General features: G+C 40.1%; 2 protein-coding genes across 3 annotated transcripts in view; one reads left to right on the top strand and one right to left on the bottom strand.

The window, feature by feature from the left end:
- Positions 1–716: 716 nt before the first annotated feature.
- Positions 717–11,586, bottom strand: Ube2a (ubiquitin conjugating enzyme E2 A). Its single transcript, XM_034486341.2, has 6 exons — positions 11,362–11,586; positions 11,131–11,211; positions 10,717–10,742; positions 3,347–3,436; positions 2,373–2,461; positions 717–2,060 (listed from the first exon to the last, which is right to left on the bottom strand). The coding sequence occupies exons 1-6, from the start codon at positions 11,403–11,405 to the stop codon at positions 1,932–1,934; spliced, it is 459 nt and encodes a 152-aa protein (XP_034342232.1). The 5' UTR covers positions 11,406–11,586; the 3' UTR covers positions 717–1,931.
- Positions 11,587–21,339: 9,753 nt separating this feature from the next.
- The window catches only part of Steep1 (STING1 ER exit protein 1), a 31,605-nt gene continuing 29,215 nt past the window's right edge, over positions 21,340–23,729 (top strand). The window contains exons 1-2 of one of the 2 annotated variants that reach the window (XM_034485657.2): positions 21,340–21,550; positions 21,835–21,952. In XM_034485657.2, coding sequence (XP_034341548.1) covers positions 21,427–21,550; positions 21,835–21,952 — 242 coding nt within the window. In that variant the 5' untranslated portion in view covers positions 21,340–21,426. The remainder of the gene's footprint in view (positions 21,551–21,834; positions 21,953–23,729) is intronic. The other variant, XM_076918805.1, reaches the window with a different exon arrangement.

Below are 23,729 nucleotides of genomic sequence, written 5' to 3'. Positions count from 1 at the left end.
AAGCATTTTATATAAGATTTTGTAGTGTTAAAAATTTATTCATTTTATGCATGTGTTGTATGTGCCTGCCTGAGTGGATGTTTGTGCACCGTGCAGTACCCATGGAGGCCAGAACGAGGCATCAGATCTCCTTAGAACTGGAGTCAGTAGTTGTGAGCAACCCAGTGGGTCCTGAGAACTGGAACAGGGTCCTCTGGAAAAACAACAAGTGTTAACCACTGAGCTGTTTCTCCAATTTTCCCCTACCTCCCCATTATTTTCCTTTGATACAGGGTCTCATTATGTAACTGGCTGGCCTAGAACTCTGTGGATCAGGCAGACCTCAAACTCAAGAGATCCATCTACCTCTGCCTCCCAAATTTTGGAATTAGAGGCATGCACAAACACACCCCACTAAGCTAGAAGTTGGTTTTTAACAGGTAGATTGTCAAGATCAACAAGTTAGAGCTTGGTCTCTGAGGATACTAGTAAAATAACTATCATTTTATGCTTTCTCTTGCCTACAGTATATACCAAATTAATTTATGTCAAAATGTTTGAAAAGCAATTCTGTGACTAAAAAGTTGGGGGTGAAAAAGGTTTTCTATTTTCGGAAAGCTTTTTTTTTTTTTTTTTTTTTTTTTTTTTTTTTTTTTTTTTTGCTTTTGTTGTACTTGTTTTTAAAAGGGAAGACAAATAGGTAAGAAATCCCTTAAAAAGTTAATAAAAGTGTGAACTAAATTTTAAGATTTTTTTATTTACAACTTTTGAAAATGTACAGTTTTTACATGGGTTACTTGTGCAAAGTTAGAAGTGCTATAAATGCATAATAGATTAACAATTAAAATATATTAGATAAAACATTTACAAGCCTTGCCCCATACTGTATATTTAAAAGTGTAAATATCCAAAGAAAAATTGCAGATATGGGCATTAGAAGATTCTCAAAACACTGAAAGCATGCAGCATTAACTCAGGATTTGAATGGGAAAAGTTTGCAAGATACGCTCTCTTCCTTGAATCATAAAAGGGAAAGTTTATTTAGGGCAACACTGTTCCTTTAAGAGAACAGAGGATCTTCAGTTGTTCCTAACTTAAAAAAAGTCTAGTCCTGCTCTCACACCTCTATAAAAAGCAAAAAACTCTGAAGGCCAGGATTCTGAAACATAATGCATTTACACTATGAATATCTTGCAAAAAGTGGACTGTGTCAGTTATTAAAATTGCTTCAGTTTGTTAGCTGGGTCCTTTAGAAGTCTCCTTGCTACCAGTATGCCATCCTGTAGTTCATATTGCTTACAAATGAGTATAGGATTTTTCAGCGTTCCTTCTCCTTTCAAATGTTTATATGGATGCATTCCTGTTTTCTTTAGGTCATATTCTAAACACATTTTTTGCCAAATCAAACACAAGGGAAGGACTGGTCAGGATGAAACACAGCAGCAATCATTTTGTTACAAATAACATCCTGGTCACCAGACTATACATAACAGTTTATCTTTTTTTGTTTGTTTGTTTTTCGAGACAGGGTTTCTCTGTGTAGCCCAGGCTGGCCTCGAACTCAGAAATCCACCTGCCTCTGCCTCCCAAGTGCTGGGATTAAAGGCGTGCGCCACCACCGCCCGGCTATAACATTTTATCTTAAAAGCTTAGTATAAAAAGTACAGTAACCTGATAACTGCTTTGAGGCTGGAGATGAGATACAACGAAGGGACATATGCAGTTGTAATGTTTGCAAGTAACCCAGGTACAGTACGTTGGATTTCATATAGTATCTCTGATGCTCCATAGGAGGACAGAAAGGGGAAGAAAACTTTGCCAAGGGAAGACAGAAAGAGCACAACAGCTATTTTGTTTTTAATAAAGTAAATGTAATGAATTAGGAATAAGGTGATAAATGCATCAATATACATTTTTCTTATGGCCAGCCTCTTCTTCTGCTCTACCCTGAGTCAACAGTCACGCCAGCTTTGTTCTACTATTGCAGAAACACGCTTTTCATATTCCCGCTTGTTCTCCTGGTACAGCTGGGCAGCCTGGCTGTTTGCTGGACTATTGGGATTAGGTTCATCCAATAGAGACTACAGAGAAAAGATATGAATGTGAGTTCCTCAATGCAACCAAAAAAACAAACTGTTGAGAACAAACAATTATTTTATCACTTGGTGATAGCACACCTGTCCCAAATAGTTAATTTTTCCATCTTCTACATACTAACTTTAACTGCCAGTAGTTCAGGCAACTATACACATATTTCCTGGTGACTTGGAATTTAATGGTCTACTCCCTTTTACTTACACAATAAGCTTGGCCAAAAAATTTACAAGGCCAAAACAATCACTAACATAAATACCAAAGATCATAATCACATTAAAGAAATTTTTAAAAATCACCTGTATGGATGTTAAAATGGAAGACACATCATATGTTGGACTCCAACGGTTCTGAAGTATATCCAGACATATACTACCATCTGCGTAGACTAAGAACACAGAAGTTGGTATGTTAAACATAAAACTACTAAAGTTTAAACATATTCAAGACAAAAATGCTCAAGAATACTTTGCTTTTAAAGTTTAAAGATACCTACTTAATGGTCTAAAAAGGTATCAATCATTACTAGGAAAATAAAGTGATCAGGGAATAACAAATGGTAAATAACTGGAAGGCAGAGCTTATTCTGAAGGAACTGCCCTTCTGTTTAGGACATCATGTTTTCCGGTAGTTATCCTAACCATTGAATCATAGAAATTCAGCCCACCAAATCTAAAAACTACATATTCTATTTGTAATATTAACATATTAGCATTCACAAAGCTTTATTTTAGCATAAACATAGACGTCTTAATACCATAAAAAATTATCAAAATTACAAAAAAAGTAAAAGTCAGAATCCTGTAGACTGCTAGCACTTTTCCAACAAACTGTGCCAGGTCCTTCAGCAGAATCTGGTGTTTGATGGTCTGGGGCGGGGGCCACAGAATCTGTGTATTCAAAATGTTCCACGGTAATTCTGATTTGCACCTGAGTTGAAAAATATCTTTCTAAATGCTAATGAAGATAATTACAAAATACAATTATCCTACTTGGACTTTTCACAGACCCCCCAATATTTTTGTTTAATAAGTAAATAATGAAGATCACAAAGGCAGCAGTCTGTTAAGACTCCAAGCAAAGGATGGTACCATCCTTTTACATTTCTAGGACTAAGATCCAAGATAATAAAACACCATGAACAAATGTGTTTCCAGAGACAGGAAGATAACTAAGCAAATAATCAAGTACTACAGAAAAGCAACAACAGTATTTGGAATACTACTATAATAAGCATTGTAGGACCTTACAACAACATGTTTAAAATACTTGCCATTAGGATGGAACATCTTAGAGACAAATCTAACAGTAGGTGGTTTATTTGGGTATTCTTCAGTGAATTCAATTGTAAGTTTAAATGTTCCTGTAGAAAAAGGGGGAAGAAATTTTATCACCTTTTTCATATGAACTTTGTTTTTAATGCTATTTGAGTTTTTAAATTATTAAATGAGATAACATAAAGACAGGGAGATGGTATAGAGAGAGACTAATTAAGAAACATATCTCTAGGAACTGTTCTAAAAACCACCCCAAAAGTAATCCAGTTATTTTTCCATTATTCTTCAAACTTAAAGGCAGTCACCATAAACAAGACTGCTTTTTGCTGTATGTTAGTTACTATGCACTTTGAAAATATCCTTCAAAATGACAAGGAACACAGATAAAAATATTGGTTTCCTTTCATGTAATAATGATTATAAAGAAAATTTAATTGAACTTAAACCAGAACAAACTTTGCAGTGTCTCTTAAAACCCTTAAGCTTGACTTACAAAGTACTTCACTAAAACACCAGTACAATCATCCATACTAATGAAGGGAATAACAAAATTGATTTAAAAATTACATTTGGTTTAATTTGGTTTATATTGCATTAATGGCTCCTACAGATTTATCTTTAATGATACTTCTTAAAATATGCCAACCTAAGGTTAGTTGGAGGCCCTAAAGCATACTAGGTTATACATACTCTTGTTATCATTCAAGAATTGTAGGCTGTTGTAAAGTGGGGAAGAGTATGTACATCCTGTAAAGTGTTAATTTTAATAATGCTTTTTAGGTTTAGGAAAGCAATTAATTTTTTCTGACTTAAATCTCTTCAAGTAAACTCAAGAATCAGTTATGGGTCCTGATGAGGTGGCTAAGTGCTTGCCAAGCATCTTTGAAACCCAGATACAGGTAAAAAGAACATATTCTCTGAACTTGACTTCAGACCTCCATAAGCACACCCTGGCATGCATAGAAACACATCATATACAATATAGAATAATATAAAAGAATCAGGCCAGGTGGTGATTGTGCACACCTTTAATCCCAGCACTTAGGAGACAGAGGCAGTCGGATCTCTCTGAGTGCAAGGCCAGCCTGGTCTATAGAGTAAGTTCTAGGACAGCCAGGGATACACAGAGAAACCACCTTGAAAAAAATTGTGTGTATATATATATATATATATAATATATATATATATATATATATATATATATATATATACATACATACATGCATATATATGAATCAGAAATCTGGTTAGTATGAATGTGTATTGTTATGGCTCATTTAATAAATTACCACTATGAAAAAGCCTACACTTTAGGTAAAGTATAACTTATTACTAATTCCTTTAAAGCTAGCAATTTATATTCTGTTCACTTTCATTAATCGGTTTATTTCTACTTAAGAAAAAAGAATACAATCTTTGTACTGCTTTATCTAACATATATCAGTATCAAAAATTTGACCTTGCTATGAATGTGTCACAAAATTCCAGAATAATTTAAAATATAATATGGGGGATATCAAGATAGCTAAGTAGGTAAAGGCCCTAAGCCTGAAAACTTGAATTTAATTCCCAGAATCCATGAAGTGAAAGGAGAGAACTACCAAGTTGTCCTGTAGTTTCCATGTGTACCCACAAACATACAGAAAAAAAATAAACATAAGAAAAGAAATGCTACAAATACACACACACACACACACACGGAGGGAGGGGGGAAAGAATTACTTTAAAAAAGGCAACAAGGACCAGGGATTATAGGTCAATAAGAAGAGCATTTTGTTTAGCTTGTTCCAGGCCCCGAGTTACATGCACAGAGCCACAAACAGAAGTAAACAAAGGGCTGGAGAGATGGCTCAGCGGTTAAGAGCGCTGGCTGCTCTTCCCTAGGTCCTGAGTTCAATTCCCAGCAAACACATGATGGCCCATAACCATCTGTAATGGAGTCTGATACCCTCTTCTGGCATTTGGGCATACATATGGATAGGACACTCATATTATATAAAATAAATCTTTAAAAAAGTAGAAGTAAACAAAATGTAAAACACTGGAATAGTACACTTCCCAACTACTGTTTCTTTAGAAACTGTTTTATTTTGAAGGCCATATGTAAATACTGTATAAAGAAGGAAAGGGAATGTAGGAGGAGCTAAGGTGGGAGGAGTAGGAGAGGAAGAGTAGTATTAAGGAGAGGAGGAGGAGCTAGGAGGAGGGGGGAACATGGAGGCGGATGTTCACATGTCTCCACCAGTCAAAGATAGTTGATATCTAGGTTTGTTACTGGGTTACACTTCTGATGTATGGGCATCTTGTTATTGAGCATTACCAAACTTATAAAGCCTTTGATTAACATTAAAAAAATTGTATAAAAGCAAAAAGGAGGAGGGGGGATAGGATAGGGGTTTTCTATGGAGGAGAAATGGGGAAATGTAAATAAAATATCCAATAAAAAATAAATAAATTAAAAAAAGAAGGAACCCTGTCTAGAAAAAAAAAAAAGGAAAGAACAAAATAATAAGGAGTGGACATATTACAGGGCATCAGAGCATGCTTTACGCTCATCACCTCCAGCTTAGTTTTCCTTTTTGTTGTTTGAGACAGGGTCTCTCTACATAGCCCAGGCTACCCTGGACCAGGCTGGCCTTGAACTCATTCTCATCTGCCTCTGCCTCTGAGTGCCCCTGACTGCCACACCCAGCAATCTTCCTCTTCTTGAGAAATAAAGCATAGTCCTTCCTTTCCAGTATTGACTGAAATGCAAGAAAAGTGAAAATGGTAGACCATACTTAGAATTCTTTTGTATAAACAGATTAGTGATAAAATCTCACTAAATTATAGGTAATGGATTTATGACCAAGAAGCTGCTCTATTTGTTTGTTTTTTTGTTTTCCGAGACAGGATTTCTCTGTGTAGCCCTGGCTGTCCTAGGAAGCTGCTCTAAAACCAGCCAAGCCTAACAGCACACAGACACCCCAGCTACTTTTAACTAAACCTTCAATGAATGTGGTACCCAAAAAGAGTAAAACAATACACAACAAAAGCAACTGCAAAAACACAACAATGGGTTTCAGATTACACACTCAGGGCTGGGTTCCCAGGACATACAAGAAGGCTCAGGAGATCCATGCCCTCTTCTAGCCTCCAGGGGTAACAAGCATATACATGGTGCACAGACGTGGTAAAACATTCGTGTATCACTGATTCTGTGTAAACCTCAAGTTTTTGCACGTGTGAAAGAAGGCTAATAATTAGTATCCACTGTGACAATGCTGTAAGGCTTAAATGTGGCAGATGTATATAGTCCTACAATGTTCCCCATAAATGAACAATTACTTTAGCTATAATTCTGCCTCATATACCTAGAGCCAGCTGAACGAGAGAAAAATACAAACTCTGAACTTTACTACCAGTCAGAAGTACACAAGTAAATTCAGATATTAAGTAGCAGTCATTTCTTGTCTCAGAGCAAACACATATATTCATTAATTGAGTATATATGCAGCCAGTTCAAATTCCTTGCCCTTTGCCTAACTGTGGCCTGGAAAAGCAACAGGAGTCTTACTACATAGTGAATCCAGTCTTTGTAAAAGTTTTAGCTATCTTCAGAAGTGAAATATGGTTTTGTTCATTTGATCTATAAATTAAGACTTACCCAAATCTTATTCAATATATACATTTAAAAGACAACATTTTTTTTCAGTTACATTTAATAAGTGGAGCCTCTTCAGTAGAACTCTCAATGCAATTTATGAGATCTAAACAAATGTTAAGGCAATTTTAAAAATCACAGGCTATTAAACAATTTCAAACTAGAGCTCATCTTCAGAGGGCTAGGCTCCAAAATAATGAAAGGTTAGCACTCATCATTGTTGTGCGCAATCTGTACTGTTTTTTACTGATTTTTAAAATCTTCCTGAGGAGGTCAGAATGTTTTAAGTACCAACACAAATAAACATGGAGGCCAGAAAAACATAAATGTGTTAAATGTCTAGTATATGGCAATAAAGACTGATAAGGTTGAACTGATGAGTACATAGATTCAGCGTTTTTTAATATGAAGCTAAGAGTCAGACCTGACAGCCTATGTGGCACAAACACCTCTCTAATCCTAGCATTTGGGATGGGGAGACAAGAGGAACAGGAATTCAAGGTCATCATCAGCCACATATTTAATTTGAAGCCAGCCTGGATTACAAGAGATCCTGTCTTAACACAAACACACACACAGAGAAACAATTCATGTTAGTCAAAGGAAATCCTTTCTACTCATGTTTCTTGTCATTTGACTAACTTAGCCTGGAGGAAAAAAACAAAATTATATGTACTTAAAATTTTTTCGGTGACTGAAAATTCATCACTCTCAGTGGACTTTAGGAGATACCTTTTTAAAAAGAAAAGATACACACACTCAAATTCTTAAGGTCACGTACATCATTAAAAGTGACTACAATTATCTCACTCAATAATTTTGAATATGATAAAGAATATATCCCATAACTTTTATATTTAGCTTATATACAAAGATATTTCAACAAAATATTTCCTTAATATCTAGAAGTCAAATTTTCTAGAACATATTTTCTGTCAATTTAAATAATGCAAAGCTAAATTGAACTGCACTTTTCTCTAGTGCACCTTTAATCCCAGCACTCAGGAGGCAGAGGCAGGCAGATCTCTGAGTTCAAGCCATCGTGGTCTACACTAAGTTCCAGGCCAGCCAAGTCTACAAAGAAACCCAGTCTCAAAAAGCCAATTGTTTTTCTTTGTTCCAGATTTCCTCTTTTTAACTAGGACCTGGTTCAGAAACACCTACCAAGAAATAAAGAAAAGTTGTATGAGGGCTTTTAATTTGGAAACATGTTTGACACAGCAAAATCAGCTGTCATTTATTTCTACCAAATCTCTTCCCTAATTATAAATTCCCCAAAAGTAATTAGAAGTAATGAAAAAAGGCCAGTATTTGTTTTTGCTAGTCAGAGCTCTAAACACCCAAGGAAGCACTGTTTTACAGAATCAGAGCCAGGTACTATCATTTAGCTTAACTCCTTTCAGCAATGCCATGTTAGAGATAAGACATACACCATCAAAAACAAAGCCAGTAATGTCAAAGGCAACAATCCAGGAAGATAATGGATTCCACAAGTACCTTTTCAATTCATACTACTTTAAATATCAGGAGCACTTCTGAAATCTTAAGTAGCCAGCCTTTAGCAAAATGATGTGCTATTAATAAGCTGTGCCTAAGATAAAACAGTCTGAGCAAAATGGGAAAATGGGGGGGGGCAGTGAAAATAAAGCCCATTACTGCTGGAACAGTTTACACCAGTGGTTCTCAACCTGTGGGTTGTGACCCCCGGGGGGTGCTGAATGGCCCTTTCACATGGGATCACCTAAGACCATTGGAAAACACATTTATTTACGTTACAAATCATAACAGTAGCAAAATGACAGTTATGAAGTAGTAACAAAAATGTTATGGTTGGGAGTCACCACAACATAAGGGAGTGTATTAAAGGGGCGCAGCATCAGGAAGGTTGAGAACCACTAGGTTACACATAAAACATACCCATAAAGACTTAGCTAGCACCAGCCAGGTGGCAGCTGCACAACCTTTGAATCTAGCATTTGTGAGGCAAAGGCAGGCTGAGCTCTGAGCTCAGTTCCATGACAGCCAAGGATAAACAGCAAAACCCTGTCTTAAATAAAGAAAGAAAGAACTAGCACCGATCTAGTAGAGAAAAGTCTGACTAGCTCTTACAATGACTAGCTCTTAAGTTAAATTCACCAAAGTCGTGTGCCCTAGAAGCACTCAGCCCTGTGTCATTTCTTTTTATTGCAGCATGAAACAGCAGCAACATTTACCTAGTCAGTGAGGTAGAGAAAAAGCTAACAGTATTCTGGTGACTATCAATGGTTTCCAAAGGATGTCTTGAGTATTTGAGACAAATTACAGAATAGGCTGATTTTGACTTACCTCGCAGCATTTGGTTACTAGCAGTAACAAAAAGCAGTCTGACTCAGCAACATATATAGGAAGAAGTTTTAGAAATGTTTTTAAACTGAAGGTGTATGTGTCTATGTGTATGTGCACATTCGTATATTACTAAAGATAAGTCATTGAGAAAAAAATTACAGGTTTTAAGTACCCCAAATACTAAGATAATTCAAAAAGTTCTAATCATCCTTTAAATAAATTAAACCTTAAAAAGATCCAAAAACCAAGCGTTTTTACACAATTTACACAATTGCTTGTGTAAACAATTTAGTATACGGATATAAAACTGTATCACTGCCAATGTTGGTTCTGATATTGTAGTTATTCAAGACATTACCAAATAAGTAATGGGACTGGGGTAAGAGTTTGTAGGGACTTGTTATAGTATTTATTTCAACTGCACAGGAATCTGTAATTATGTCAAATTAGAAGGGGGCTTTTTCTTTGTTTTATTTTTGAGACAAGGATTCACTATGTAACTCTGGCTGGCCTGAAATTACAGTAGACCAGACTAGTCTCAAACTCATAGAGAGCCACCTGCCTCTGCCTGCTCTGCCTTCCAAGTGCAAGAATTAAAGGGATAGAACACCATGGCAGCATTCAATAGATCACGTTTTGAAGAGCAGTTAATGTGTGTTTTTAAAAGTTAAGCCTAAATCGTTTGTTATGAACCTCTTGATACAAACTAAACATCCAAGTAGGCTGGACACTGGCCAAATGGGTACTGCTGTGAGGCAAATCTCAATTCTGAAGCTGCTTTGAGGTTACCACTGATTAGAAGATCTAAACGAAAGCATACACTGTAAATAAATTTAAAATCAAGGAACAACATTATACTGAAATTAGGCATGTAAGAACATCTTTAAAAGAAGTGAGGCTGATGATATTCTGAGTAATACTGCTGCAGCCAAGGACTTGTATGTCATGAAATCTTGTATGCATTCAGGACTCAACAAACCACACACTAAGCATTGCTCTACACACTTCTTGCCCTCGGGATGGAAAACAGAGTGGACCAGATGGTCTCTGGTGGACTGGTTTTATACTGAATTATCTCTGTGGGGGCTAAAGTTAGCAGGAACACTGCTCAAACCTCCACAACCCTGAATACCAGTGCTGTGGCACTTCTTTTAAAAAGTGACTACTTTCATCCAGGACATATTAAACGGAGGGGGGAAAAACTGAAAAAGTGCAGTTTTGGTTAAGCCTAGGACTATCCAGAACAACCTGCCACACACTGAATTTCACTTGAACCTTTGGTGGACAGAGAAGGTGGAGCAAAGCCACTTCTTTAAGCTGGGAGTGCTTGCTGATGCCAGGGACCCCCTTTCCCCTGATGAGTAGGCTCCTGAAAGGTGGGCTAAGAAACTCTCTTACCATCCTCAAATGGGGTCCCTTCGGGCCTGTAACACAGAGGAAAACAAAAACAAGAGCCCATTAGTGCCTGCCAAGAGGGTCCCCCACCTTCCCGCAGCCTCTGAGGAAATTGCTCTGTCAAGGTCTCCCATCCCTGCCTCCCGTCCAGCACCGGTGTCCGGTGTTAGGGAAGCCACCCCAATCCAGGGGGCAGCGCAGGCCGCCGCTGCCTTGGCCGCCACCAGTCCCCACCCCGCCCCCCTAGAACCCCAAATGGTTCCCCTGGCAGCGAGAACAGAGCTAATCGAGGCAGAGGCTCCGGGGAGGCGCCTAGGCCCAAACAACCCCAACTATCTTCCCCTTTCCCCTCGCGGCTCGTCGAGGAGCCGGCGCCGGTCCCCCGAGTCCCCGGCGACGGCCGGACCGCAGACTCACCCAAAGATGACCGCGTTCCAAACCATTATGTTGTTCTCCGACGGAGCCCCGCTCACTCCGGCCGGGGGATCCTCTTGTAACCTTCAGAGACACACAGCGGCTCCCCTCAGCCCCGCGGCTCGCGGCTGGGCCCCCCTCACCACCACACCCCGAGCCGCTCTGTTTCGGGATCCGCCCTGTGCCCCGGCAGGCAGCCCCCTCAAGCGCCTCTCCCTAACTGACGCGGGTTACCTCTTGAAGTCCCTCATGAGACGGCGCCGGGCCGGGGTCGACATGGCTTTAGCTGGGTCAGAGGTAGGGCATACACCAGGGTCCGCGGTCCCCGAGGAAGCCGAGGGAGTCGGAGAAGCTGATGGAGCACCAAGAGGAACAGCACTGCCTCTCCGAAGCCGAGGGTCGGTCTGGCGCCGGCTAAGCACCACCCCTGAGTACACGGGGGCCGAACCAACCTGAGTAGAACGCACGGGGCGGGGGGGGGGGGAACGCCTTACGCCCGGGCGGACCGTACCAAGTCGGCCACGGGCCAGGGGGAGACCAAAGTTTTCTGCCAATCACGCCCCGCCTGAGAGCCCCGGTCCGGGACCTTGGGGAAGTGGTGGCCAAGTTCTAGAGGAAAGGCTAGGTTGGCAGCAGAGGAAACCTTCAACTCCTGGAGGTTTCACAGGGAAACGCGCGGGCTCCACTTGCGGATTTGAAGAGGAACCCCTGTGAAGTTTTCTTTTTATAGTTACTTTTTTTTTTCGGGGTGGGGGCGGCTTTTTTCTTTTCTTTCCTTTTTTTTCCCCTCTCTCTTTTGAGACAAGGTTTCCTGTACCCCAGGAAACCTCGACTTCACTGTGACCCTCTAACTCACTGTATAGTTGAGCATGACTTTGAACTCCTGACTCTCCTGCTTTCATCTCCCAAATGCTGGGATTACAAGAGTGCACCATCATGCCAGTCTTTTAAGTACTTCTTGTTTTGTTGTTGGCTCCCTCATTTTTCTTTTATTTATTTATTTACTTATTTATTAATTGTAGGGTTGGTCTCTTGTAGTATCTAATGTAACACAGGCTAACTCAAACTCACTTTGAGTCCCAGAGGCTGGACCTTAAGGTCACCTCAACCTGCCAGGAATATGCCTTAAGCTTTCTTTTCTTTTGACAAGGAATGATTTATTAAACTGCCAACTACTGTTTAGGGTCTAGGAAAGAGGAGAGGAAAGAAGAAGATTAGTGGAAAGAGAAGAGTGGAGGAAAGACCATAGGCAAACCAGTTCTCAAAAGGAAAAGATGTTAGGGTCACAGTCCTGCAGACACAAGAGGCTGCTTAAAATCATGGGGAAAGAAAGAAAGAAAGAAAGAAAGAAAGACAGGCTCTTGAGTATAAAAATGGATCTTGGGTCCATCTTTGAGATGAGGGTACACAATTCAAACCCAACTTGTAAGCCTAGGGCGTAATAAAATGATGTTAGGGCAGTAGCAGAAATGAGAGCTTTAGACAGGGAAAATAGACTTTTTACAATCGCTATGGGTACTCACAATTTGGCTCTGGAACCACATTTCCCCTTGGTAATTCAACAAGCCAGGCAGCTAGTTTAGAAGAGTCCAAGGTAAATGAGCTTATTCAGCTGAAGAGTATTGGAAGGACTGGAGATGGCAAGGAAAGGCAGGGTGCGCAGGAAATGCTGCAAGTCGCAGGCAAGCCTCACGGGGAGTATAGGCACCTGCAAAAGCAAGAACAGTTTGAAAGAAGCATTTTCAAAGATCAACCCAAAAATCACTTAGTAGGCAGACAAAATAACGTGTTTAAAGGATGCTGGAAATTATGAGAAAGTCAAGTTTGAGTTAAATCCGGGAGAGTTTTGAATGCCAAGCTAATGGAATCCTTGGAAGGTAGTGGAGCCAGGAAGTGACACCATTAGAGCTGGGTTAATCACAATTTGCTCCCTAGAGAGCAAGAGAGCTGTAGTGCTCTTGTGCTACTGTGGGGGAGAAACACTGTACCAGGCGATCTCACCTCCCAGAGGCCAAGCACATCCTTTACCATGGGCCCTACTACACCTTCAAAGTCTTCAACAGAGATTTTCTCTTCCATTAAATCCTGCTCACATTTGTCACATTTGGGAAAGCCCTCCACCCCTCCCTCGGGAGAGCCCAGTCTTCTATAGTCATCAGGGTAAATAAAGAGCACTTGGCAATACATTTAAATTGAATGTGGTGGCAGGAAGTCAAACGTGCCTGAAGCTTTAAATCCCAAGAGAAGAGGAGATTTGAAGTGGCCGTTAACTGAACTAGGCACAAAGGGTGAAGGACACATTTGGGAGAGGAAATTTTGAGTGGGACTTCCTGAACTCCTGGGAGTGAGGAAACAGCCATGCAAAGATGTCCAGAAATCATCAGGTGCACAAGAGTAGGAACAACATACCAACAGTAGTGGTTTTACTAGGTGCTTAATGGCAAGTACCTTCCTGGCTAACAATTGTTATCCCCCATTAACCCCAACATACATATCCATGAAAGCAAGTTTCCCTAACAGTGCTGTATTATGGCTGTTGGTGGGAAAGGGTTACCGAACCAAATTCCAAAAATCCTTTCCCCTCATCTAGGAACTTGAAGTCTTCTATTTCACACATGAAAATAGCAAAAGCACGGGCTGTAAAAGGAGCATTTGCTTTCTATCACTGCTTAACTGATTGCCACAAACTGCAGGTCAAGTCCAGTTCCTTGTGGCCATAGGACTCTGGGCCCTATTTCATTATTAACTGCCAAACTGGGACCACTCCCAGCTCCCACAGGCCACCTCCATTCTTTGCTATGTGACCTATTCCCCTTTTAGTCACAAACTGAATGTTTCTTTCTTACTAGCTCCTTCTCATACTTTGAACATTTTTCTTCAAGGAGAATGCAATGTACTTTCTCTAACTTATCTGATTGCATCAGACCCAACCTTGATAAACTCTATATCATAAAAATCCTCTAACTTCAGGTGGTTGTTACTTTGTTCAGTGGACTGGAGCTCAGTACTTGCCTAGCATGTGTAAGGCTCCATGTCCCATCCCCAGTACCTAAATAAATAAACAAAATCTACTCAGTTTCTTCACTGAAAAATCTAGATTAACCATTGGCTTAATAACTTGGCAAACATATGTGGGTGCACCAAGGACCAAGAGTCTTTGTAAAGAGTGGCATCATTACAAGCCTACCTTCCACCAAGAGTGAGATCTATATTAAGTGTGTGGGAATCCCTCAGTGTTGAGAAATTGCACCACCAAAACACCATTGGTCTAGTGTGATCAAGACAAGCTTCCTGAAACAAGCCCATTTCGGTTTGCTGTAAAAGAGACAAAAATCCAATTTATGAGCAAGTATGTAGAGCTAAGCCATATTCTGAGGAAGTGGGTAGGCTGCCTTGGTTACTCGAGGAGTTCATATGTTCACTTTGTTGTTTGCAGCAGGAGGTGAGCCAAGGTCTTACTCGCTAGCCCAAGCTGTCTTGGAAATCACTATGCTATGTAGCCTTAGCTGGTCTTAGACTCGTGGCAGTCTTCCTGTTTTAACCTCTTAAGTGCTGAGGTTGCCAGTGTGAATCATCTTACCAAGATTGGGAGAAGTACTTCACAGGAAATAATGAAATATCAGCTTGGAAAAATCAAGAGTGACAAAGTTGATTAAATGCCCTTAAATGCAAGGATGGGGTGATTTAGGTTCCATGGCCAGCTTTTCTGAGAGTTTGAGTATGAGAGAGAGGGGAGGGGAAGGGAGGGGAAGGGTGGGAGGAAAGGAGGGAGGGAGGGATGGAGGGAAGGAGGGAGAGAGAGAGAGAGAGAGAGAGAGAGAGAGAGAGAGAGAGAGAGAGAATATATTATTAAGAAGCAGCATGCAAGCTGGGCATGGTGAGTGGTGTCTTTAAGTCCAGCAGCAATAGGGTGGCTGAGGCAGGAGAAGTGCAAGTTCAAAGCCAGCCTGGGTTACATAGTGAGATTGGGAAGAAGGGAGAAAGGGTTAAGAGAAATGGGGAAGGAGAATTTATTGACTGGGTATAAGTATCTGAAAGTAATTATAAGATACAGTAGACATGTTTAAATTTTCTGTGGGCTTGTCTATTTTTTTTAAAGTTCCTTGTCTTTCTTTACAACTCAGGGGCCTGAGCTAAAGTAATTTACAAGCCCCCAGACACTTGTCTGGTAAGTGTCCTCTGACAAAAGAATGGAATTGCATCCTGGGGACACTGTGTGTCTCACACTCCACATCAAAGCAAGGTTGTCATAACAAGCAGTAACACAGAGTTGTTTTCCAGCACAGGTGAGTATCAGGCTAGAACATACTACCTGTTACACAGTTAGCTAAGCATTCGTTCACTCCCATCTTACCTTGACATCTTGAAGAAATACCCTCTTCACAGCCCAGGGCTCCACAATGCCCGAGACTAGAGAGGATCGTCATTCACTCACTCCCCTGGAGGGAACCGGTTGTCAGTTCCCTGACTTTTATCAGACTGAAACCAAATGTTTCTGGTTCGCCCTGCCAGCCAGAGTTTTACAGCTCAGCACGTAAAAGTTCTTAGAGCTCACGACTGAGACAGAAAGTTTTCTGAATACGAATCACCACCCTCCGCATCTTTTAAAGAACATCCATTTTCTTGGAATTATCATTTGCTACATACTTGATAAATGATTCTTTTTGTAATGTTCATGTCTTCATTTTTGGTTTACATGGATTCAGTGTGTGTGTGTGTGTGTGTGTGTGTGTAGGAGCATGACTGAAATGTGTTGTGAGTGAGGTGAGCTGGAGGGAATGAGGGATGAATATAATCAACATACATTGGTTATATGTACAAAATTTTCAAAGAATAAAATAAAAATATTATTTAAATGTTTTAAAAGGTTCACCTTCGTATATAAATTTGCAGCAAATACATTTCCCAAGCTCAATCACAGATATTGCAACAGCAATTTCCAAGTCATAATGAAAGTACAAAAACCTCTCTATTTCAGAAATTAATATAACTATACAATTTAAAAGGTTCTATTCAAACTTGTATTAGGGGTTATTAATCTGCAGTGCAGGGACATGTACAAGATAAATGTCTTTGATTTCCTGCACTGAAGAAAAAGAACAAACAGCAAGAGTATAATGAGGGTTGGAGAGATAGCCCAGTAGTTGAGAGCCCTAAATGCTCCTCCAGAGGCTCCTGGGTTCAATTCCTAACACCCACATGGCAACTCAGAACCTTCTGTAACTCCAGTTCCAGGGTGTCTGATGCTCTCATCTGGCCTCTGTGAGTACTGAATACACGTGGTGCACAGACATACATGCAGGTAAACCACTAATACAAATTAAAAAAAATAAAAATTATAATAGAATTGTATAAATACCTTGTCATGGATTAATCTACTGAATTAAAATGATATCCTGTGGACAGATACAAGTATATGACAATATTTATTTATCTTGAAAAAATTTCAAAGATCAAATGCAAAATTTTTATTACAGATAAATGTTAATCTATTAATATCTGCAACTGAATTACTGATCAAGAATACTTACTCTGAATCTTAATTATGAAAAATATTATTCCTTTTAATAAAATATGCCATCCTTCTAATTAGTAAACCTGTATTATTAAACCTCTATATTAAAAGAATGCTGTTATATTTAGAACTTTTTCAATAAAGAGCTTATGAAAATCTATTTCCTCTTATATAAATTCCTAGAGACGCTGTTCTTGACTGTGCTTCTTGCTCCCCTACCCTAAGGGATTCATTCTCTAGTTTTTTACAGAAAAGGTTTGCTGACTCCCAGCACTAGACTAAGCCACATAAGGAGTGAGACCATTTGTAATTAATTACTATAGCACAGTGCCTAACACAAAACAGAGGATCAATAAATACTGAATAGTATAGAATGAAAGGGATGCTACTAGTTTAGGACCTAAGGGTCGAAGATTGCGATTCTCTAAGACTTTCATTAATAATTCTCTTATATTTGGGCTAGGTGTGTAAAAAGTAGGGGAGTACTTTCCTAACATTCACAAGCCCTTACTTCAATCCCTAGCAACGCAACAAAACAAGAGGAATGACCTTGCCAGGTGTGTGGTGTTTGCCTGTATTCCCAGCACTGTAGAGGCTGAAGTAGAAGAGTTGTGAGTGCAAAACTAAATGAGCTCTATAGGAAGACTGCTGTCAAGCCTGACAGTCTGAGTCATAGTCCTGGGACCTATCTGGTAAACAGTGTGTGTGTGTGTGTGTACGTACGCATGTGTGCATGTGCATACATACATACATACACACACATATACACACACATACCATATACTAAATAAATAGATATTTTTAAAATTTAAAACTGGAGACTGTAAAAGTAACTTTTATTAGCCTGTAATAATTGTTATCTCTGAGGCTTACAGCATCTGTCTGCTAACCTAGGCCTAATTCTGGAAGCTTCTAGCCTTATCTAGGCCTAGAAATGTTTCCAGCCTCTGAGATTTACTGCTGAACAAGCTCACCCTTTCTTGTTCTTTCTGAACTCTGGCTGGCTAGTTGAACTCAGCTGTTCTGGCTCAAACTCCTCTCCAAGCTCTCTTAGCTTCTCTCAGCTTCTCCTGAATTGCTCTGCTTGGCCTCAAATTAATTTTGGCAACCTGTTCTAATCTCCTGGCTCCTTCTCATTCTCTGGCTCATTCTGTTTTCACCTGAATCTAGCTTGTTCTCTCTCTCAACTTGTCTCTCTATCACTGTCCTGGTAAAACTGTTGTCTTCTTCCTTTCTGCTCTCTGCACTGCTCTTAAGAAGCTTCCCTTTCCTCTTTTCATGAGAATTGGGCTTATCCTAGTCTGTCAACTCTTTCTCTGATTCATCACTTTGTCTGCCACTCAATTAGACATCACTTTCAAACGTGGGTGCTTCCTTCTACAAATGAACTTTACCTTCATTGTTTGGGATTAGAGATGAATACTAAGCTTGTGTCTGTATTCCAACCAGATGATTAAAGGTGTGTGTTAAGAGCTGAGCTACACCACAATTAGAAACAGGGTTTCTCAGTAAATCTCAGGGTTCACAGTGTGATCAAATATTTTGCAAGAGGAGACTGAAGAGGTCATAGGTCCAAGGCACCTGTCTAATTACCTTCAACATATTTATGTTTATGTCCATAGATTAGTGCTGCTGTCAACTTTGGTAAGTGAAGCTTCTTTTTGCAGTGAGTAATGATTACTGCAGAAACCCATACCTGGTCAAAATGCTGAATATAGAATCTTAATGTTGGAGGCTCAGTCCTAAATGCAATGTCTAAGCCATCCACTTTAGGATGGAGGAAATACCCCAAAAGAGAGGGTAGGTAAGACTATAAGAGCTGAAGGAAGGGTTGGGGGAGATTGGAACACTGTTTTCTGGTCATGATTTGGACCCTTCACCATTCTGTTGTGAAGGGGGAAGGGACTCATGAGACCTCATCCTTTCTTGTGAGCTGTAGGCAGTTAATGGTTGTTGAGAGGAGAGAGAGAGAGAGAGAGAGAGAGAGAGAGAGAGAGAGAGAGAGATCCTTTCTTCAGTGGTGTAACCACTGGTAAATTGCCCATACTCTTGTACTCTTGTAATTAATCCCTCATTAACACTATTGGAAGCAACTCTGGGAAGAGGGAGAAGATCAGTGGAAGTGGGAGGGGAACAAGATACAGTAAGGAGGGTGAATATGACCAAAACACATTAAGTGCATGTATGAAAATGTCACAATGAAATCTATATAATTAAACATAATTAATGTATGTCAATAAAGTTAAAAATTAATTTTGCTGTGGGCAGTAGTGTTTTTCCTGCATTTATACCTCTGTACCACAAACATGCCTGGTGCCAGTAGAAGCCAGAAGAGGGTGATGAATTTCCTGAAACTGGAGTTATTGATGGTTATGAGCTGCCATTGTGGGTTCTGGGAATCAAACCTAGATCATCTGGAGGAACAGCCAGTGCTCCTAAACACTGAGCCATCTCTCCACCCCCCTCCATCCCCAATACATTTGTAAAAAGAAGACTTTTATATTTTACATAATACAACTTCATTGAAGGTCTGTTAAACTGCTCTAAATTCCAGTTGGGGTACATCTTGTGTTTCTCTAGTCACTGTCTCCTGTGGTTTTCACTGAGATCTTTTTTTTTTTTCTTTTTCTTTTTTTTTTTTTTAAAGATTTTAGCATTGATACTTAAGATTTTTTTAAAAAAAGATTTTAGTATTGATACTTAATTATTGAAGTTATTGAATGCGAATTGTCTTAATTTGTTTATTCTAAGTTTCCCCAGGCCCCTGTCTTCCAGAAAGAGAATGTTCTGGTTTGGCATAGGAAAGATGAAAGATGGTCCTTCACACATAGGACAAATGAGATCAACAATATTCCTCTAAATGCAAATAATTTACATGATTAAAGTTCAGTATCCAAAACATATCAAGAATCCTAGGATTCAATGATAGAATTCCTATCCAAAATTCTTGAGGACCCCTAGTACTGCAAGAACTAATTGGCTAACTAAAAATGGACAAAGGATGTGAGTTGACATTCATCCAAAGAAGACATATAAAGGACAAATAGGCATATAAAAAAAAACGCTCAACATCATTAGTTATTGGGGAAATACAAATCAAAACCACAATGAAATACCACTTCAATACCCACCAGGATGGCTATAACAAAAAAGACTGACTATGGGGGCTAGAGACGTAGCTAAGCTGTTAAAAGCCCTTAGTACTCTTGCTGAGGATCCCAGTTTGAGTTCCAACATCCATATCAGGAGTTTCACAACTGCTGATAACTCCAGTGGCAGAACATGGCAACCAGTGCATTCTTCTAGCTTTCACAGGCACCCACATCACACACACACACACACACACACATACCACAAGTCAGAAGACAACTTGAGAGACTTAGATTGTACTTGCCACCCATTGTGTGGATCCTGCAGATGAACTTTAGGTTATCAGGTGACCTTCCTGGGTACCCAAATTGAATTGTATCTTTTTTTTAAAATAAAGAAACATAACTTGCAATCCCAGTGCACTGGAGGAGAGAGAAGGGTATTAAGAGTTCATGGCTACCCTGCACTAGATAATGAAACCTTGCATAAAAACAAAACATGCAAGATAAACGGGTGGCGAAATAGTAGAGCAGTTTAGAGTGCTGGCTGCTGTTCCAGAGTACTTGGGTTTTATTGGAGTCATTGGAGTCATGGCGGCTTACAACCATCTGTAACGCCAGATCCAGAGGATCCAAAGCCTTCTTCTGGCCTCTGTGGATACAAGGCACAAATGAGGTGCACAGACATATATTCGGGCAAAGGTCCAGTACACATGAAGTAAAGATATCTAAACCTTAAAATAAACAAACTAGAGGCGGTAAATTAGGGGGCGGGAGTAGTGGCTCAGTGGTTAAGAGCCCAGGTTGTTTTTCCAGAGGACCCAGGTTCAATTCCCAGCACACATATGGCAGCTCGCAGCTGTCAGTGACTTCAGTTCCAAGGGATTTGGCACCGTCACACAGACGTATATGCAGGCAAAACACCGATGTGCATAAAACAATAAAACTTAAAAAACAAAATTTAAGAAACAAAGAAGCAATGGGATTGGAGGATACTGCTCAGTGATAGAATGTTTGTCTAGTATGTGCAAAAGCCTATATTTAATCCCCACTACAGCAGGAAAAAAAAGCTTCTACTTCATTAGGTACTTGTTCTGAATACAGCCAGTAAAATCAAAATATTTACTAGTATATCTAAAATCTAGGTTATATGTATAATGTACAGTCTTTTATTTATGTCAAGTTTTACATCTACTCATAAATATTCATGAAAAAGAGAGATGGCTCTCAGTAGGTAAAGATGCTTGCTGCTAAGCCTGAAGACCTGAATTGCATATTTTGAGATCCACTAAGTGGAAGCAACAGAATTCTGAAAGTTGTTCTCTAACTTCAACAAGCGCATACACACGCGCACACACGCACACGCGCACGCACTCATGCACACATACATGCGCGCGGGGAAGGCGGGGGACGCTAATAAATAAAAACAATACTGGATGACTGTATAGAAATAAAATAATTTAAATAATACCGAGGGTGTCGATAACTAAAGCTGTCTCAAACTGAGCTTCTATCAACTTAGCACCTTCCCCCACTTCCCCCTGCATCTTAGCGGGATGGGACATTCCGGAAGTTAATCAAGCCGGTACCAACACGTGACCAAGGGTGGAGAAACGCTCTGGCGCGAATGTCTGTGACGCCATCTAGGCGCGACTCTTCATTTTCCCGGAGTTTTCTGGCTGCTCTGCCGGAGCTATGCCGAAAGTCGTGTCGCGGTCCGTGGTCTGCTCAGACACCCGGGACCGCGAGGAATATGATGATGGCGAGAAGCCCCTCCATGTCTACTACTGTTTATGCGGCCAGATGGTCCTGGTGCTGGGTGAGTGGCGGGAAGTGGCGGCTGCAAGGAAACATCGGGCTTCTTCTTTTTCTCTTTTCTTTTTCACTTTTCTTTCTCCCCCCTCCTTCTTTTTCTTTTTTGCTTTGAGACAAGATCTCGTTAAGTAGCTCAGGCCGATCTTAAACTCATTATGTATTCTAGATTGTCCCCGAATTTGCTGGTGATCCTCTTGCATGTCACTGCCTTCCAGGCGAGCACTACCACTCCTAAGCTCAAGGTATTTTTTAGTGATTAAGCGAGGAACTCTCTCTCCATTCCTTCAGATTGCCAGTTAGAGAAACTGCCCATGAGGCCTCGGGACCGGTCTCGTGTGATCGATGCTGCGAAACATGCTCATAAATTTTGTAACACAGAAGATGAAGAGACTACTTATCTTCGGAGGTAAGGGCTTAATGCTTTAGTTCGTTGCTGTGTGGAGGTCTGTTTCTGATAAATGTCAATTATCCTATGCTAGTTTTAAGCAGCTCATACAGTTAGGCCTGATACTTTTGTGCTAATATCTTAACTTATTTTCATTCACCAAGTTCTTTATTGTACTTTGTTGAAATGGTACTGAAATTTGCCTCCCCTGGCATTTGATGCTGCAGTTACAGGTTTGAATGAGTTAATACAACCTGTAACTTCGTTGTTGTTACCAGTATTATTTGCAGGGCTGGGGATGGAACCAAGGGCCTTAGGCTTGCTTGGTGAAAACTCTCCTACAGAGTTACATCCCCAGCCTTATGAATATCTTGTGCCAGGTACTGAGCTAGGTACCAAATCTGTGAATAAAGCACAGTCTTTATTAAAGAAATCAGTGAGGAAACAGGCTTTTTATTATGATAGAATGAAATGCCAGTGCTGTGAGCAAAGGCTATGGAAAAACAGGTGGGAGAAAGTTATTTATTTTACATGTGTTGTGGTCAGGAAAGGCTCTAAACGACAGTCATATTTGAACTTGGCTTGAGCTAAGACTTCACTGGTTCTTGAAAGAGGATGTGGAACAGTCCAGGTAGAAGGAATTAAGAGCATCAAATATAATGTCCATGGGAAATTTCAATAGTTTTGTGGCTAGAGCATGGCTTACTGTTTTAAAGAAAAGGCTTCATAAGTACTGTGGTGAGGAGAGTGAAATGCTTTGTCTGAAGGCAGTGAAAGGCTATTTCTCTCTCTCTCTCTCTCTCTCTCTCTCTCTCTCTCTCTCTGTGTGTGTGTGTACGCGCGTGTGAGAGTGCTTTGGAGGTTGGAGGACAATCTTGGGTGTCAGTCCTTGAGTGGCATACACCTTTAATCCCAGCACTCAGGAGGCAGAAGCCAGTGGATCTCTGAATTTGAGATCAGCCTGGTCTACAGAGTGAAATCTAGAATAGCCAGGGATACACAGAAAAGCCCTTCTTCAAAAGACAAAAAAAAAAAAAAAAAAAAAAAAAAAAAGAAGAAGAAGAAGAAGAAGTATCTCTCTTACTGGCCTAGAACTTGTGGCTTACTCCATGTTGGCTGCCTGACTCTGTGCTGGTGTTACAAGGACACCACCAAGCCCAACATTAAGCTTATTAAGCTAGATTCCAGGTGATTGATTTCAAGTCTTCCTGCTTGCAAGGCAAGTGCCTTACAGACTGTGATCGATCTCCTCCTCAGCCTTAGTTTGTATGTGTGTGTGTGTGTGTGTGTGTGTGTGTGTGTGTGTTGGTATGTGTTTTGATATATTCCTGTGAGTGCAGGTGCCTGTAGAGGTGAAGAGATGTTTGATTCCCTTGGAGCTGAAGTTCCTGGTGATGCTTGTCAACCACCTAACAAAGGGCCCTGGGAAACAAAGTTGGGTCTTCTGCAAGAACAATGTACTCTTAGTTACCGAGCCATCTCCCCAGCTTCATATTTCCATTTTGTAAGGAGGGAGTGACATAGTTAGATATATTTGCTTCTAATTTGAGGATTCCTTGGTGTATATGGGTAATTTAAGGTTACATAAGATGAGTGTAGAGCAAAGGATAAGGCTAAAACTCGGTTGGTAGAGTATCTGCAATCCTGATACTGCATATAGCTGGTACCCTAGCAATCCCAGCTCTAGGGAAATGAGAGCAGGAGGATGAAAAAAAATTCAAGGTCATCCTCAGGTCTATATATCCTAGGCTTATATGAGACCCTTTACATATACACAAGATACAACAGATGGGAGAGA

This window comes from Arvicanthis niloticus, chromosome X, assembly GCF_011762505.2.
Source record: "Arvicanthis niloticus isolate mArvNil1 chromosome X, mArvNil1.pat.X, whole genome shotgun sequence".
NCBI classification, from domain to species: domain Eukaryota; kingdom Metazoa; phylum Chordata; class Mammalia; order Rodentia; family Muridae; genus Arvicanthis; species Arvicanthis niloticus.
This window is presented reverse-complemented; position numbering and strand designations above follow the sequence as displayed.

Coding starts and splice junctions, on each gene's coding strand:
- Ube2a (XM_034486341.2), bottom strand. CDS start 11,405: ATGTCGACCCCGGCCCGGCGCCGTCTCATGAGGGACTTCAAGAG. Junction 10,743..11,130: donor TGGAACGCGGTCATCTTTGG/GTGAGTCTGCGG, acceptor TCTGTGTTACAG/GCCCGAAGGGACCCCATTTG. Junction 3,437..10,716: donor AGGGACCCCATTTGAGGATG/GTAAGAGAGTTT, acceptor CTTTTTCTACAG/GAACATTTAAACTTACAATT.